The 16,829-nt window shown below is 43.9% G+C and overlaps 1 protein-coding gene across 1 annotated transcript; it reads left to right on the plus strand.

Moving 5' to 3' along the window:
• Nucleotides 1–1,320: 1,320 nt before the first annotated feature.
• Nucleotides 1,321–16,290, plus strand: LOC114682003 (serine/threonine-protein kinase MARK1; the record flags this gene model as incomplete). Its single annotated transcript, XM_028855765.2, has 6 exons — nucleotides 1,321–1,539; nucleotides 5,344–5,444; nucleotides 6,857–7,018; nucleotides 9,062–9,322; nucleotides 11,630–11,674; nucleotides 13,815–16,290. Coding segments are annotated over 6 exons (1,143 nt in total), but the record flags the coding sequence as incomplete, so codon positions are not given.
• Nucleotides 16,291–16,829: the final 539 nt, after the last annotated feature.

A 16,829-nucleotide genomic window follows, 5' to 3' on the forward strand; every position in this document is an offset into this window, starting at 1 on the left:
TTGGTCCACTTGGGCAATTCAACGTTAAAATCTCTTGTTTGAATATCAGACATGCTCCTTTTGGTGACCCTTAAGGAAGACTTATTCACACACATCTAGGAAAGTAAAAGGTATACAATTTTGCATCAAGGTTTTGTAGACGGTATGATAATCTTATAAGGTAAAAGTATAAAGAAGGATAGTAAAACATAGCTGAAAGGATTGAACGGGTCCGCTTCTGTTTAGTTAGCAATAGATTCAGTCGTGGCCTGTCACATATGACTGATTTTGACTTAACGTGAGGAGTAAATGTTAGAAAATAATCAGAGGTTACAGGATAGATTTAGTGCGAGCATTCCGTACGGGCGTCCAGGCAGACTTCTCTAATCACGGTTATGTCACTCCATTTCGTTGTGCCACGAGTCTGTTTTTAGTTGCTCGATTGCAGTAAGTTGCCTTACAGAACGACTCTTCATCTCCAAGGAATTACTTCTATATATGGTAATATGAAAACACTTTATTACACATGTTTGCTTTAAAAGAATCGGAACCCGTAATCTGCTCTTCTCAAAATCTCACTAGGGTATGTGAGAAGTTGCTGGTGTTGGAGTGGTCTTTAAACTAGATCCGGGAGTGGGGAAGAGCGGTGGGTGATCAGTCTGTCTCCGCTCGGAGCAATTGTACCACACTGAAAACAAACCAGCACTTTCAGTCCATGCCAGACTGGTATTAGAAGGTCCAGACGAGAGCATCTGCAGCTCAACCATATTGTCGAACAACCCAACCTACTAAGGATCAGTTGACCATGTTGTGAGGGAAGGGAGCAAAGTCTAGAGATTGGCAGAGACAGCTGCTAACGCTCTGGCCCACAGAGTGTGATGTGATGTGTGTTTGTTTGTGTGTGATGGTGTGTAGTGTGTGATGATGTGGTGTGGTTGTTGATGTGTGGTGTGATGTAGTCTGTGTGTGAGTATTGTTTTCACACTGAGCTCAGACTCACTCGATCGCTCACGTCCCTGTGTGTGTCTGTTTGTGTGTTCAGAATAGTAGTTAGTAGTCATAGTTCCTGTTAACTTAATTATGGTGTGGGTGGTGTGGTCTGCTCATTGTGGTGTGGTAAGTGTGTGATGTGTCGTGTGTGTGTGTGTGTGTGTGTGTGTTGCCCAACACACAATTCCAGAAGACGTGCATCATTAGATGATCAGGGATCTCTTCTGTGGAGACCTGAACTGCTTTGTGTCATCAGTGTCATCTTCGTTACGAGTGTGAAGCAGGCAAATGCAGAGACTTTAACGTAGAGGCCTTTGTTTGTGGGAAGCCGGTCAGTTGTTTCCCAGCTAACGCTGCTGCCATCTTCCCCATTGCAGCGGGTCCCTCCATCCCCCTGCTGTATCTTACACCAAGAGGCCCCAGGCCAACAGTGTGGAAAGTGAACAGAAGGAGGAGTGGGACAGAGACACAGCCCGGAGACTCGGCAGCACCATGGTGGGTTCAAAGAGCGAAGTGACAGCCAGCCCTCTGGTGGGTCCCGACAGGAAAAAGTCTTCGGCTGGCCCAAGTGTGAGTCAGAGCTCCTGTATCGCGACTTTGCTCTTCTGTGTCACGAGGATTTTGTAAAATCTTCGTCTTTGTCTTTTTAAATGTTTCAAAATGAGTCATCATTTAAAGACCATGGAAAAGGACCCAGGCTTCTCACTGCAGAGTGGACATTACACCCCTGCTGTTTGTCCTGCCTTTGTGATGTTTCTTTGATGTTACACTGGTGCATGTAATCTTACATTTACAGGTGAACTGCTCTCTGAGGGCAGACTCACTAATAATTTGTCAACTTACCTCCCACAAAGTCTCTTAAAATACCACACTCTAGAAATTACTTTGGGAGCTAGAAGAAAGACCACAGTACTATCCTGGAAGACAACAGGAAAGAATAGAGATAGAAAGAAAACAGAGATGGATGGTGAGAATGGGGTGGTGACATCTAGATAATGGTGTTTTAGTAAATGGGGGGAGTAGGTATTTGAAGGAATGATAAAAATTAAAAAGAGAAGACCCAGAATGACAGAAGCCAGAAGAAAATGTGCTCCTGGGCGTGTTAAAGCAGACTGTGTAGACACACAGAAAGCAAGGTGAAAAATGTTTAGAGATTTCAGTGTGAGAGCTGATGACCAGAAAAGGAACAAAGTTAGATGGTCTTCAGACTGTCCAGAAAAGGAACAAAGTTAGATGGTCTTCAGACTGTCCAGAAAAGGAACAAAGTTAGATGGTCTTCAGACTGTCCAGAAAAGGAACAAAGTTAGATGTCTTCAGACTGTCCAGAAAAGGAACAAAGTTAGATGGTCTTCAGACTGTCCAGAAAAGGAACAAAGTTAGATGGTCTTCAGACTGTCCATCGGGAGTGCAGATGCCTGAAGATGCAGTGGTGTTTGTAAACTTCCAGAGGGGTAGGAGAGAAGCATTTTAGGCCTAGAATTTTCTATCTGGCCAAACTGTCACCCAGCTATAAAATACAATATTCTTAGGCATAAAATGTGTCAGCTATTTGACTGTACAGTAACTGTTTAAAAACACTGTGCTACTTAAGAAAGTATTCTTACAGGAAGAGACAGAACGTAGCATGTTGCTATAAAATATTAAGAGGCTCAAAAGTAATCAAATCACTTAGTAAGGGTCAGTTAGATGGCTCATTGGGTAAGGGCACTTGTCACCATGTCTGACAAGCCTGAACTTCATCCAGGACCCCAGAGTGGGAAGAGAGAAAATTGTTCTCTGACTTCCACATGTACTTGCACAGACACACATGCACACACGTGCACACATACGAACACACACACTGAAAATCTGAGCAATATCAAAGGAGTAAGGACAGGACAGAGAGTAGATCATAAACACAGGAGTAAGGACAGGACAGATCATAAACACAGGAGTAAGGACAGGACAGATCATAAACACAGGAGTAAGGACAGGACAGATCATAAAACACAGAGTAAGGACAGGACAGAGTTAAACACAGGAGTAAGGACAGAGATCATACACAGGAGTAAGGACAGGACAGAGTAGATCATAACAGGAGTAAGGACAGGACAGATCATAAACACAGGAGTAAGGACAGGACAGATCATAAACACAGGAGTAAGGACAGGACAGAGTAGATCATAAACACAGGAGTAAGGACAGGACAGAGTAGATCATAAACACAGAGGATAAGGACAGACAGGAGTAAGGACAGAGATAGATCATAAACACAGGAGTAAGGACAGGACAGAGTAGATCATAAACACAGGAGTAAGGACAGGACAGAGTAGATCATAAACACTGGAGTAAGGACAGGACAGATCATAAACACAGGAGTAAGGACAGGACAGAGTAGATCATAAACACAGGAGTAAGGACAGGACAGAGTAGATCATAAACACAGGAGTAAGGACAGGACAGAGTAGATCATAAACACAGGAGTAAGGACAGAAGATAATAAAAAAAAAAAAAAAAAAAACAGATAAAAAAAAAAAAAAAAAAGACAGATCATAAACACAGGAGTAAGGACAGGACAGAGTAGATCATAAACACAGGAGTAAGGACAGGACAGAGTAGATCATAAACACTGGAGTAAGGACAGGACAGAGTAGATCATAAACACAGGAGTAAGGACAGGACAGAGTAGATCATAAACACATGCCTTACTAGGCAGATGATGGGTTAAGGTAAAGAAATTGATGTTGGTGAGCAGACATGAATTCAGGAATATAAAGAAGGGTGAACAGTATAAGAGTGAAATAGAGTCATAACTTAAATCAGCAAAAGGAGACAAACCCTTTATCTAGTGTATGGGGGGGGGTACTTTAAATAGAAAACATGCAATGATGTACCAAAAGCAGAGCCAGCACACCTTCATCACAAGTGGGTTAAGTTGTCTGATGCCAGTGTTCTGTATGGTTATTGAGACCATGCTTTTTCTAAATATGTAATTATCTTAGCACTTCCTGGTCTAAGAAGTGGATGTACATGCCACTGTGAGAATGGGTGGTATATTGAGTCTGAGTATGTGTGTGAGTGGTTGCTGCATGTATGCAGATGCCCTCAGAGGCCAGAATAGGTCATTGGATTCCCAGGAGCTGGAGTTACAGAAAGTTGTGAGCTCCTGAGATGGATGCTAGGAATCAGACTCAGGTCCTCTGGTAGGGGACTGCTGAGATATCTCTCCAGCATGAAAGATTTTAAAAGCTGTACTTGTACAAATTTGCTTATATGATTTTTCCCCGTCTGCATCTGAATTTGAGGAAATACCTATTAACTTTCTAGTGCTCATACTAAACAAATGTTAGATTAACTGTGTTTTTTGTTTTTTTGGTTTTTTTTGGTTTTTTGAGACAGGGTTTATCTGTGTAGCTTTGCGCCTTTCCTGGAACTCACTCTGTAGACCAGGCTGGCCTCGAACTCACAGAGATCCACCTGCCTCTGCCTCCCGAGTGCTGGGATTAAAGGCGTGTGCCACCACCGCCCGGCGATTAACTGTGTATTTTAAAGAATTGTAAAAGCTAGATTAGGTAGGATATTTTCACTGGAGCAAGGATGAAACAGAGTGTGTTTTATCTCTTTTGGGCTTGGGGTGCAGCCCTGTGGTAAAGTGCTTGCTTAGCATGGGCAAGACCTGGGGTTGGTGTCCCAGCTCTGCAAACAGCAACAAAACGAAAACACAAAAGACAGAAAACCACCCCTGTCCATTTTATTACTGGTGACAGATAGTGTTTGACAGGCCTGATGGGATAGGTGACAGTCAAGGGTCTTCTGTGTGGTCAGGAGAATCGCCCGTCTGTCTGTCTATCCCTTTTTTGCTATTCTTTCTCTTGTTTACATGTGGCCTGACTCCTGACTCAGAGGGTTGTGGGCAGTGTCTTAGATTGCACTGTTCAGCCCTCTGTCAGCCCTCAGCAGGCATGCATTGACCTGGAGCAGAGGGGAATTCCTAAGTAGGTGCAGAAGGCCACAGGCTTCTGGAGGGCATGCCGTCTTCACTGCCCCGTTTGTTCATACTGACCTGCTCGCTGCTCTGCCTGCTCAACCAGCCAGTCGCTGAGGAGTGAATCCCGCTCTCCTATTGCTTCCCAGTGCTAGATGGCTGCTTCTGTGGAACTGTAAACTGAGACAGTAGTCGGTGTGGTTTGTCGGGTTTTTGTTTTTGTTGTTTTGGTTTCCTTTGCTTCACTTTCTATTTCTAAAATCTAAATATGAGAAAGTATAAAAAGTGGATCTTGCTTCTGTGAGATTCTTAAATTAAAATTATGCTGTGAAGTTTTTCTAATAATTAACAGTTTTAAATACTTATTTGATTTCACACTAATAAATTTTTTTTTATTCTTCTTCATAAAGAACAATGTATATTCTGGAGGAAGCATGGCGAGGAGGAATACATACGTGTGTGAAAGGACCACAGACCGGTACACGGCGCTGCAGAACGGAAGAGACAGCAGGTGAAGGGTCTCTGCACTGCTGCAGATGAGCTTTGCCGAGATGTCTGTGGGGTGGGGGTCACAGGAAAGGAATTCAGAGCCGTAAGACTACAAGAGCCGTCTCACTGGGGCTTTCCCTTGGTACCAGGATGAAAGAGTGGAAGTGTGTTCAGGGAATAACTTCTAAGTTATTCCTCAGTTCCAAAGTGGCATGTGCAGTCCCAGTCTGAGGAGACTGAGTCTTTCTCTCCACAGGTACCCTGCCTCCATCATCCGTCTGTCCCTTACACTACAGCCAACTCATAGTACACCCTAATAATAAGGCTTCCTTCCCGTCCTCTAGAGAAGTGTGGCCACCTCAACTGAATGGAGAACCACAGACTTCTTACTGAGTTTTATTGTAGTTGGAGAAACTACTCATTGTAGCTCAAAGAGGATGAGGCACATGTATAGCAGGAAATTTCTCGGTCCTGCCTGGGTCTGGACAAATCTCTTCTACCAGCAGTCCCATAGCTGCTTATAAAATAATTACTCAGAGGCTTAATATTAATTACAGACTGTTTAATCTATGGCTCAGACTCCTTACTAGCTAGCTCTTACACTTTAAATTAACCCATTTCTACTAATCTGTGTACCGACACATGTCTGTGGATTTATCTGTGTTGTATTACATTTAGCTTCCCCAGGTGACCTCCACATCTCCTCCTACCCTGCCTTTCTCCTCCCTGTATCTCCCCTTGGGTCTCCCACCTGCCTCTAAGCTGCCTTGCCATAGGCCAAAGCAGCTTCTTTATTAATATGTGAATATTAACACATATTCACGGCCTACAGAAAGACCATCCCCAGCACGCCTGCTGTGTGAAGTTCTGTTCTCAGCTCCGCCCATTTAGCAGGGGACAGGCCACTCTCACATCACTTCCTTTTAGTTGTTGGCACATGAGGAAATTGTGGCCTCCTGAGGGGAGACATTGTTTAGGCGTAGTGGTTGGAAGTTGATTTCCAATTATTTACTGTGTCTCTTATACCAAAGCTAATGTGTGGTTCCTTACACCCATAGTGCTAGCCTGTTCTTCATAGCATGAACTGATATAAGCTGAAAGGTGCTATTCATAGAAATGGCGGTTTTCATATAGTTACTCAATGCTTAAATGATGCAGGAAGATTCACAGCAACACATCGCACAAAACTAATCTTAGAATAAGTGAAAAATGTCTCCGCAGTAATCATCTTTCTGTAGCTGTCACACATCCATAAATAAGCCCTGCCTTCCCAGACACTGAACAAAACTCTAAGAGCTTTTCAGTGGACACACCTAAAATGGGGAGTAAGAATGTGTTCGTTTCTTTCAAGTGTTTCGGTCCTGAAAGTGTCGATGGAGATTTAGGAAATCCCTTCTTGGGTTTTAGTAACTGTACTTTTCCTTGTGTGTCAAGCCTTACAGAGATGTCTGCCAGCAGCATGTCCCCTGCAGGTTCCACAGCAGCCTCTGGCCCCTCAGCACGGCCCCGCCACCAGAAGTCCATGTCGACCTCTGGCCACCCCATTAAAGTCACACTGCCAACCATTAAAGATGGCTCTGAAGCTTACCGGCCTGGGTGAGTCCTGCTTACTCTGCGTTCTCCACAGTCACTGTCTCCTCTAGAGTGCTCGGAAAGGACACGGCGACAGGAAAGTGCTGGTTGTGGTACACAGCTGTTGTGTGCTTCAGCAAAGTGTTGATTGTGATTCACACCTGTTGTGTGCTTCAGCAAAGTGTTGATTGTGATTCACACCTGTTGTGTGCTTCAGCGGTCATCTAAAACTACTTGAAATCGTTTTCAAGAAGAATGTTCTTTGTTTTGGTTTTTTGAGACAGGGTTTCTCTATGTAGCCCCGGTTGTCCTGGATCTCGCTCTGTAGACCAAGCTGGCATCGAACTCACGGAGATCCGCCTGCCTCTGCCTTCTGAGTGCTAGGATTGAAGGTGTGCACCACTGCTGCCCAAGTGAGAATGTTCTTACAGGAGTGTAGTTAATCCATCCACAAAGCATTCCTGCTGGTGTGTCAGTCAGGTAAATTGAGTGCTAGTGGGTGCATCAACGTGTGGTAGAGGCGCTACCGCCAAGCCCAGTGACCTCGGTCTGTCCCTGGAGTCCACGTGAAAGGAGAACCAGCTGGGAGTTGTCTTCTGACCTCCACACATGCACTGTGGCAGGAGCACACATGTGCACATGCACACAAATAAATTAAGTTTTAAAAAAAATGATCAGGAGGCTGGAGAGATGGCTCAGCGGTTAAGAGCACTGGCTGTTCTTCCAAAGGACCTGGGTTCAGTTCCTAGCACCCACATGGTAGCTCACAACTGTCTGTAGCTCCAGTTCCAGGGGATCCAACACCCTCACACAGACATACATGCAGGCAAAACACCAATGCACATAAAATAAAAATAAATTAAAAATATATATATATCAGGTAGTGATGGCACACACCTTTAATCCCAGCACTCAGGAGGCGAAGGCAGTCGGATCTCTGTAGGTTTGAGGCCAGCCTGGGCTACAGAGTGAGTTGCAGCACAGCCAGGGTTACATGGGGGAGGAGGAGTAAAATGAGACGCACAAAAAGCCAGATATGATGGCACACACCTTTAATCTCAGCGCTCAGGAGGCAGAAGTAGGTGAGTATAAAGCAAGGTCCGGGACAGCCAGGGCTGTTACACAGAGAAACCCCATCTGGAAACCTGCCCCCCAAAGACACATAAAAACGAACCCAGCTAGGTGCTATGGCCTTGGGTCCTAGCAGCTGCATTATCAGTCAGGCAACTGCTTGGGTATAATTCAATTCACCTTTTTGAGTTTTACCTCTTGTAGGATTTCTGAAGCTCAGAACATCTAAACATGTTCTCACTTCAGTAATTGCATTTGTCAGTCATGTTGACAGCACCATGTAGCATTGAATTCCCTGGGGTCTAAAGTAGACACATGGGCTGGTGTTATAAAAAAGCTTTTTGACAAACAATAAAGTTCATTCTGTATGTTGCTGAGCAATGTACATTAGTAGTATTCAGATTGAGTACCCCTTATTAAAATTCCTAGGCCCAGGAGCCTTTTGAATTCCGGACATTTCCAGCTCTGCAATAGTTGCGTGTGTATAATGAGAGAGTTGGGATAGGACATAGCTTTAGACATGGAACTCACTTAGGTCTTTGGCATACCTTACATGCACAGCCTAAAGATATTTCATAGTGTTTTCAGTGCGCTTCACATGAGATCACACATGGAATTTTTATGTGTAGTGTCATATCAATGCTCAAAAAATTTTGGGATTTTGAAGCATTTGGAATCTCAGATAATACAGATTACATAGTAAAAACACATAGGCAGCACCGAGGTTGGGCATTCTGGATTCTGACATATTTGTCTTCATGTCAGTAATTTTTTAATGTTTAACCACCAAATTTTACAAGAAGTGTATATTTTTAAACTGACCTCCCGTCCTTGTATAATGAAACAGTAAATTAATTGTCCCATGCACCTCATTTCTAATGTGAACAAAATCATTGGACCAACAGAAGTAGCCCCACTTCCTCCCTCCCCAGTTTTTAGCCTGAGTGAAAGCTGCTCCTGTCATTATTCTGAAAAATATGCCTTCCTCTCTCCCAGCAGTGCAGCTCAGAGGGCGCCTGCTGCTTCCCCATCTGCTCACAGTATTAGTGCGGCTGCTGCCACTCCAGACAGGACCCGCTTTCCCCGAGGGAGCTCCAGCCGAAGCACTTTCCACGGGGAGCAGCTCCGAGAGCGCCGCAGCACGCCTTACAATGGACCTCCTGCCTCCCCCTCCCATGAGACGGGCGCCTTTGCACACGCCAGGAGGGGGACCTCAACTGGCATTATAAGCAAAATCACTTCCAAGTTCGTGCGCAGGTCAGTACCCTCGGGCTGTGGTGGTTTTCTCTGCTGAAGAGGGAACTTGCTGCTTTTCTCTAGAACCATGGCTTCTCACTGAAGCTGCCCTTTTACAGGAACTGAGTGTGAAACACCAGGAACAAATAGTCTCTTTCCTTAAGAGAGAGCAAATACAAATGGGCAAAATGAGACTTTGAGGCCTGGAGAGGTGGCTCAGTTGATGGAGTATTGCTGAACCCCCATGAAGCCAAGATCTGTGCCCGGCACTTCGTAATCCATCACTCAGGAAGTGCAGCAAGAAGTTCAAGATCACCCTTGGCTAGAGAATGAATCAGAGCTCAGCCTGGGACACACAAGGCTCTTCACAAAAAGAATGTAAAGCTTTTGTAGAATAGAGCAAAAACTGAACCTGAAAACTGGTTTGCTAGGCATGGTGCACACACCTATAATCCCAGCACCTCACCCAGCAGAAGTAGAAGCAGGCAGATCTCTGTGAGTTCAAGGACAGCCAGATCTACATAGCAAGTTTCAGAACAGCCAGGGCTATGGAGAGAGACCCTGTTTAAAAAAAAAAAAAAAAAAAAAAAGATTTAAAAAAATTGCCTAAGATTTAAAATGTTTTTATTTAGAAAAAAATTAAATATAAGCTCATGTATCATTCAAAAATAATTAGCTTATTTTTTACACTATTTATTTATTGAGATGGGGAGGGGAGCACGTACCATAGCATATGGAGAGGAAGGAAGGAAAGGACACTTGCAGGAGTCAGTTCTCCCCATCCACCATGTGGTGTCTGGGGTGGAGCGCAGAGCATCTGGCTTGGTGGCAAGTGCTGTTATCCACACTAGACGAATATGTGTCTAATAGACTTATAATCCATGGAGACAATACAACTGTACTTGGTACAGAGTAGTCATGCTTATACAGTGTACAATGCACATTGATTATATGGGTTGCCAAGCAAATGCAGACGGGTATAAATTTGACCCACTAATATCACTACATGTCATGTAATGGGAGCCCTGCTACATACAAAACACTGCTAGGCAAGGGCTATGGAGCTAACAAGGGAAATGTTAGGATGAGTCAATGGAAAGGCATGATTGTCTCTAAGGGTCCATATCATGTATTCTCATGAGCTAAGCCTTAAATCATGAATGAAGAAGAAGCTATGATACTTGCAGTGTCTCTAATTAATGTTCCTAGTATTTCTTGGAGAAGCTGAGCATGGTGGTTCATGCCTTTAATCCCAGCACTCAGAAGGAAGGTGGATTGCTATTACTAAATAGCACCCTGCCACAAGCAAACAGAAAGCATGAGTGGGCAGAGAAGTCTAGCAGCAGCCTTCTCCCTCCAGCCTGTGAGCCTGGACCCCAACTGTAGGACCCCACAGTTGAGTTTCAGACCTTAAATCCTCAAATTCAAGTGTCTCAGCAGACCATCAGTGACCTTGTGCTGTTTGGACAGGTATGCAGAGTGACACCCCAACCTGTGAGTGTGTGAGTGAGTGTGTGAGTGAGTGAGTGTGTGAGTGAGTGTGTGAGCGAGTGTGTGAGTGAGTGAGTATGTGAGTATGTGAGTGAGTGAGTATGTGAGTGAGTATGTGAGTGAGTGAGTGTGTGAGTGAGTGTGTGAGTGAGTGAGTGTGTGAGTGAGTGTGTGAGTATGTGAGTGAGTGAGTGTGTGAGTGAGTATGTGAGTGAGTGAGCATGTGTGTGTGTGGGGGGGGGGTGTCCCAGAAGATGGTGTTGTGTCTCTTGTCACTCTACCTTATTTCTTGAGACAAGTTCTCTGTCTAAGCCTGAGGATGGACCTTTGGGCCAGGCTGGCCCCAGGCCCTCAGGACCCCGGGGATGAGGAGTCAGGTCCTCATGCTGGTACGGCAGGGACTTAACCCCTGCTCCGCCTTCTTAGCCCGCTCCCAAACCATAGCCTTGGCTGCTCAGCCCCAGGCTTAATGCTCAACTGAGCCACAACCTCAGACATGCATGTGATAATGTCAAGCTTAATTTATAAGTCATTAAACCTAACTTACCTCAGATTATCCTAAACTAAGCCAAAAGATAAATTATTAAATTATAGTTGTGGCTTGGAATTGGAAGATCGTGTTTAAAAAACAGCAAACTCTTCACCTGATACTTCTGTCAACAGTACCTTGTAGATGCTCAAGAAATGGCAGGTACGCTGGTTATGGTAAAAGTGTGAAGAAGGATTCACACCCAGCGTTAATGAGAAAGCTACTTCAGTGTCATTTTAACTCTGGGTTTTCTTGATCTCCTTTTGCTTTGCAAATTGTTAAATCTCGACCTTCTCTTTATTTTTGAGGGATCCAAGTGAAGGCGAAGCCAGTGGCAGAACCGACACAGCCAGGTGAGCCACAGCTGCTGGGTGCGTTCACCCCGTGACCCCGGTGATGCTTTGATAGATAGCTTCTGCACTTTGACTCTTTACAGTCCAAGGGTAGTAGGTTTGCCTAATTTCACCTAGCACCTAGTCATGAAGTCCAAGTTCAGCAACTTCCAGATCAGCAGACTTTGAGTTGCATACTTGGTAAAGAATTGGACTTCAGGGTTGGGGATTTAGCTCAGTGGTAGAGCACTTGCCTAGCAAGCGCAAGGCCCTGGGTTCGGTCCTCAGCTCTGGGAAAAAAAAGAATTGGGCGTCTTGTTCTGTTGGATGAGAGAGTTGGAGCAGAGGGATTCCTAGGTGAAAATGCACTGTTCTCTTTCTGTGATGTGGTCACTGAGATGAACCTCCATGGCAGGGTGCAGAGCACTGAGGTCACTAAAGATGCAGGTTTTGATGATAGTAATACATTGAGGTGAGTGTCCAGTCTTGGACCACGTTCTAAAACCCTACACTGACATGCTTTCTGGGTTTTCCCCAGAGAAAAATAGAAAAGACAATGAAGTAAATACTCTCTATGTGTGTTTAATAGTCTTTGGCCTGTATTTCTGTAACTCACTCTCTATTTTCTTCAGATTGCAGTTTTTAGCACTTTGGAGGTTCAGGTATCTTGGAATGAAAGGAACTACCTTGTTATGTTCCTTTTTATATTTTATATCTTACATATATATAAATGTATATGTATAGATTTATAGAAGAGACATAAATGTCCTTCAAAGATAGAATTTCACAAATGAGTGAGGAATGCTTATAGGCAAAAATTGCAACATATCTATATTTGGACAACCATTTAATATATTTAATACAAGGAACTCTGAATCATGGAAATCCATTAAGTTCACCCTCCTATGGTTACTTGAGATGGTTTTCTGGTTCTGTTATTTGTGCAATACCTACACAGCAAAATTCAGTGTGTCAGGCTGGGCATGGTGGCGCATGCCTTTAATCCCAGCACTCGGGAGGCAGAGCTAGGCAGAATTTTGAGAATTTGAGGCCAGCCTGGTCTACAGAGTGAGATCTAGGACAGGCACCAAAACTACACAGAGAAACCCTGTCTCAAAAAAACAAAAAAAAATTAAAAAATAATAAAAATAATCCAGTGTGTGGCCATCTCTTGTGCCCAGCATAGTTCTGGGAGCCTGGGCTGTGTCAGAAGTGAAGCAGGCATATGGCCTGCCTGGAGCTTAAGATACAGGAGAGGTCAGGTGAGGAACAAGAAGTCTAAGAAGTAATCCATTTGTGGATTCAAATGGCTTGAGTACAGAAGAAGTAGAAAAAGAAGGACCGATGCCAGGGCAGGAGTCTGGGCGATTATGGACCCTGGTAGAGAAAACAAGCAAAGACTGGGAAAAGAAAGGAAGTTGTCCCTGTAGCCAGGTGGGTTAGCTTTGCCTGTGCAGGAGCTTGGAGAGGAGCGCACAGGCCTGTGGTCAGGGACAGCATGGAAGCCAGCGTGTCCCATTGGAGAGAGCAGAGAGGGAAGTGATAGACAAGGGTGGAGGCCACGGGCTGCCTTCTAAGCCAGTTTGCATATGCCTGTAGAGAAATGGGAAAGAGCAGAGCAAGCGTGCTGCTGAGATGTCCTGCCACAATTGCGGTCCAACTCCTGACTGTCAGATTGAATGCTCCTCCCCTCTGTAGTCGTTACGTTGCTCCTCCTGCACAAAGAGGGCAGAAGAGGGGAAGTATTTATATTCTAATACTGTGTTCTGTCAGGAGAATCCTATGTGTGTCTGTGTGTGTCTTTGTAAGGGTGTGTGTGTGTGCACGCAGGCATGCATGTGGAGGAGAGCATGTCTGTGTGTTTGTGGTATGTGTATATGCAGAAAAGAAAGAATATAGAAAAAACAATCAAGTTTTCACTTTCAGCTAGAAATTCCTTCCCAGGAACAAATGCACTTAAGACAATTTGTAGCTTTAGACTGAAGATGCTCAATGCTGAAGCCCATGTGCCTCTGGGCCTGTTTATAAGCAGCATGGTAGCGTGCATCTCTAGTCCCATAGTTGAGTTAGGCATGGAGTTACCACTCACATTTTATGGTTGTAATTTCCTTGCTGAATAGAACTTTGGTTTTAATTGTTTCCCTTTTCCCTCTTCTTCTAGAAGTACATCAGGGGAGCCAAAAGAAAGAGACAAGGAAGAGGGCAAGGACTCCAAGCCGCGTTCTTTGCGGTTTACATGGAGCATGAAGACCACTAGCTCAATGGACCCCAATGACATGATGAGGGAGATCAGAAAAGTGTTAGATGCCAACAACTGTGACTATGAACAGAAAGAAAGGTTCTTGCTCTTCTGTGTCCATGGAGATGCTAGGCAGGACAGCCTTGTGCAGTGGGAGATGGAAGTCTGCAAGTTACCTCGGCTCTCACTGAATGGGGTCCGCTTCAAGCGAATATCTGGGACATCTATTGCCTTTAAGAACATTGCATCCAAAATAGCAAATGAGCTTAAGCTGTAATGATGTGTGAGCTCCAGGAACAGGGAAGATGCACCCTCATCTGAGCTACAGGTTCTGAATGTACTGGTGATGCCTACTGTGGTCCACCTGTGAATCTCCCATGTAGAATTTGTCCTTAATGCAATAAGGTTATACATAGTTATGAACTGTAAAATTAAAGTCAGTATGAGCTATAATAAGAATCTGTAGCTTAAAAAGTAGGTTCACATGTACAGGTAAGTATATTGTGTATTTCTGTTCATTTTCTGTTCATAGAGTTGTATAATAAAATATGATTGCTTTAAAACCTGTATACTTGTCTAGATCTCCACACAGAAATGTATGGTTAATGCTTTGAAATTTGAAAATGGTTTTCCCTGTTATTTACATTTTGGTTTTTTTTTTTGTTTTTTTTTTTAATTCTTACCTCCATCATGCTATTTTGAATATTGTGTCCAGGATTAAAAGCATACAGAAATAGTCTTTAAGATTGTAGCATGAGCTTTATAAAATTATTTTGAAATCATATTTAATTTAAACCAGAAGTTGACAGTGGTTGGTGTTGCTCAGTTTCTCCTGCTTTTCTTGCTGTCAGCCTGTGTCAAGACAAGGTGTAGTTGGGGGACACAAAATGTTTACAGTGTCGGCACCTAGACTTTTCTAAACCACGTGAAAAGAAACCATAGCTTTGCCTTGAGCTAACTCAGAAGTACCGAGGTAAGAAATGAAATCGTAATTTACCAAGTTTATTTTGCCCTTTGTTTTCTGACCTGCTAATTAGCAGCAGAAAGTGAAAGAATCCATAGTTCACCTAGCTGTTGAGAAATAAACCAGCACTTAGGTTTGCTGCCTTCGGAACACGCAGGGTATCTGGGAATGCAGGAGTGTCGGGATGTCTCTTAGCACAAGCTCATCTGTACGATGTTGATGGCTGCGTTGGCTGAGATGTGATGCCGCCTCAGGAACTGACAGGCATTGGGGGCGTCTGCCCGTGTCCTCCCCGCCTCCATCCGCCCGTACCACTGTAGTGACCCACGAGCAAGACGTGCTCCCCACACCCATTCATTACAGATTTGTGCTTGCCTGGTGGTTCACTTGGCTCCCTCAGAACCTGTTTGTTTTCGATTGTTTTGCCCAAGTTATGTTTCTTCCACAACAGTATGCCTGTAATGTGCAGCTTTGTGACTGGTCATTTGCCTTCTCTTCTTTGATAATTAGTGACGTATGCGACGTAAAGCCACTAGTAACAGTACCTTTTTAACACTTATTTTGTACTGAAAAGCTTGGAGGTTGACTGTGCAGTTTTATTTAATGTTGTGGTTCACTGTAATATCAGCACATGGCCCCATCTGCACACTCCTGAGGAATAGAAAATGTTCCCAAAGCTTACCAGTTGAGAGAAAATTAATGCTGTGATCAGTGCTGTCCTTGGAAACTACCTGGACGCTGCCAGTGTAGGTGATGGGCTGTTCCACAATGGCTTCCAGACAAAGGTGGTTTTATCTTCTGTACTGTACTGTGATTGATGTAGCTTTCTTCTTAACATTCTGTTCTAACTGATGTGTTTTTTGCCTTAGGGAAGGGTGGGGGCAACAAAACAAAAGTGTGTGGCCCCTTTCTAACCCGGTGTTCATTCACAACATTCGATGCAGACCCTCATTCACTCACTGGTGCACACTGAACTCTTACTTGAACAGATCTCATAATAAAGCATTTGTCTTTTGCTCTTCGTCGGCTTGTGAATCACCTGTTTTCTGCTTGGAGGAACCTCTGAGTATGTTCTTTTCTGTGCTATTCACTCGGCAAGCAATTGGTGAGGCCATGTGGGTCCTCAGGATCTCACTCTGGCAAGAAAGCTTCATCTTTTTACAGGAATTCTGGTTGCTGAAATGCTTTTTAGAACAGAGGCCCCAGGCATCTTCCCAGGCAGAGGCTAGGGTGCTTACATTTTCTCACTCCAGCCAACCCCTGTGCTTTATGGAAGGGAATTTTATTTCTGTATTTTTCTTATGAACTAAAAATGAAATTTTGACATTCATTTTATATTATCTGTTTTATGTGTTCGTGACAACATTATTTTGAAGACTCAGAGGAATTTTAATATGTTTGCATAAATAAACATCTGGCTATATGATAGCAGGATTTCCTTGGCTCTGTGGAAGTACTATTTAATAGGATATCCCTTGTATTGTTTCTTAGAAAATAGGACATGGTTTTTTTGTTTAATAGCAAGATAAAGATGAAATCTACTTCAGAACCATGACCCAATAATATTCTGTGGGGTCAAATTTGATTTTAAGCACAAAGATTGTCATGGGTGTTGTTGTTATGGGTGATTGTCACAGAAAGGGACCTTCCACACCCAGCTTCCTGTGAGTAAATGATGTGCTTGGCCTGTTGAAGTTAGCATAATGCTCTCTGCCTTGTTTTTAACAGTACCAGTGGAGAGCATGATGCCTCTTAAGATGTATAAAGTGACTGTATGGACGACTCCCACCTCTCCAGCACTGCAGTCCGTTTAGGAAGCTAACAGAAACATGTACAGAGTCAAAAAGGCATAAGGGGGTATCATTGAAAGTACCCCCACCCCTCCCCAAAATAGACAGTCAATGATCTGATCTGGAAATGCAGGGAAGAGTGAGTTCCGAGGAATACTAGCAAGGAGAGTCAGAATGGGAAGG

Source organism: Peromyscus leucopus, chromosome 15 (assembly GCF_004664715.2).
Source record: "Peromyscus leucopus breed LL Stock chromosome 15, UCI_PerLeu_2.1, whole genome shotgun sequence".
Lineage (NCBI taxonomy): Eukaryota > Metazoa > Chordata > Mammalia > Rodentia > Cricetidae > Peromyscus > Peromyscus leucopus.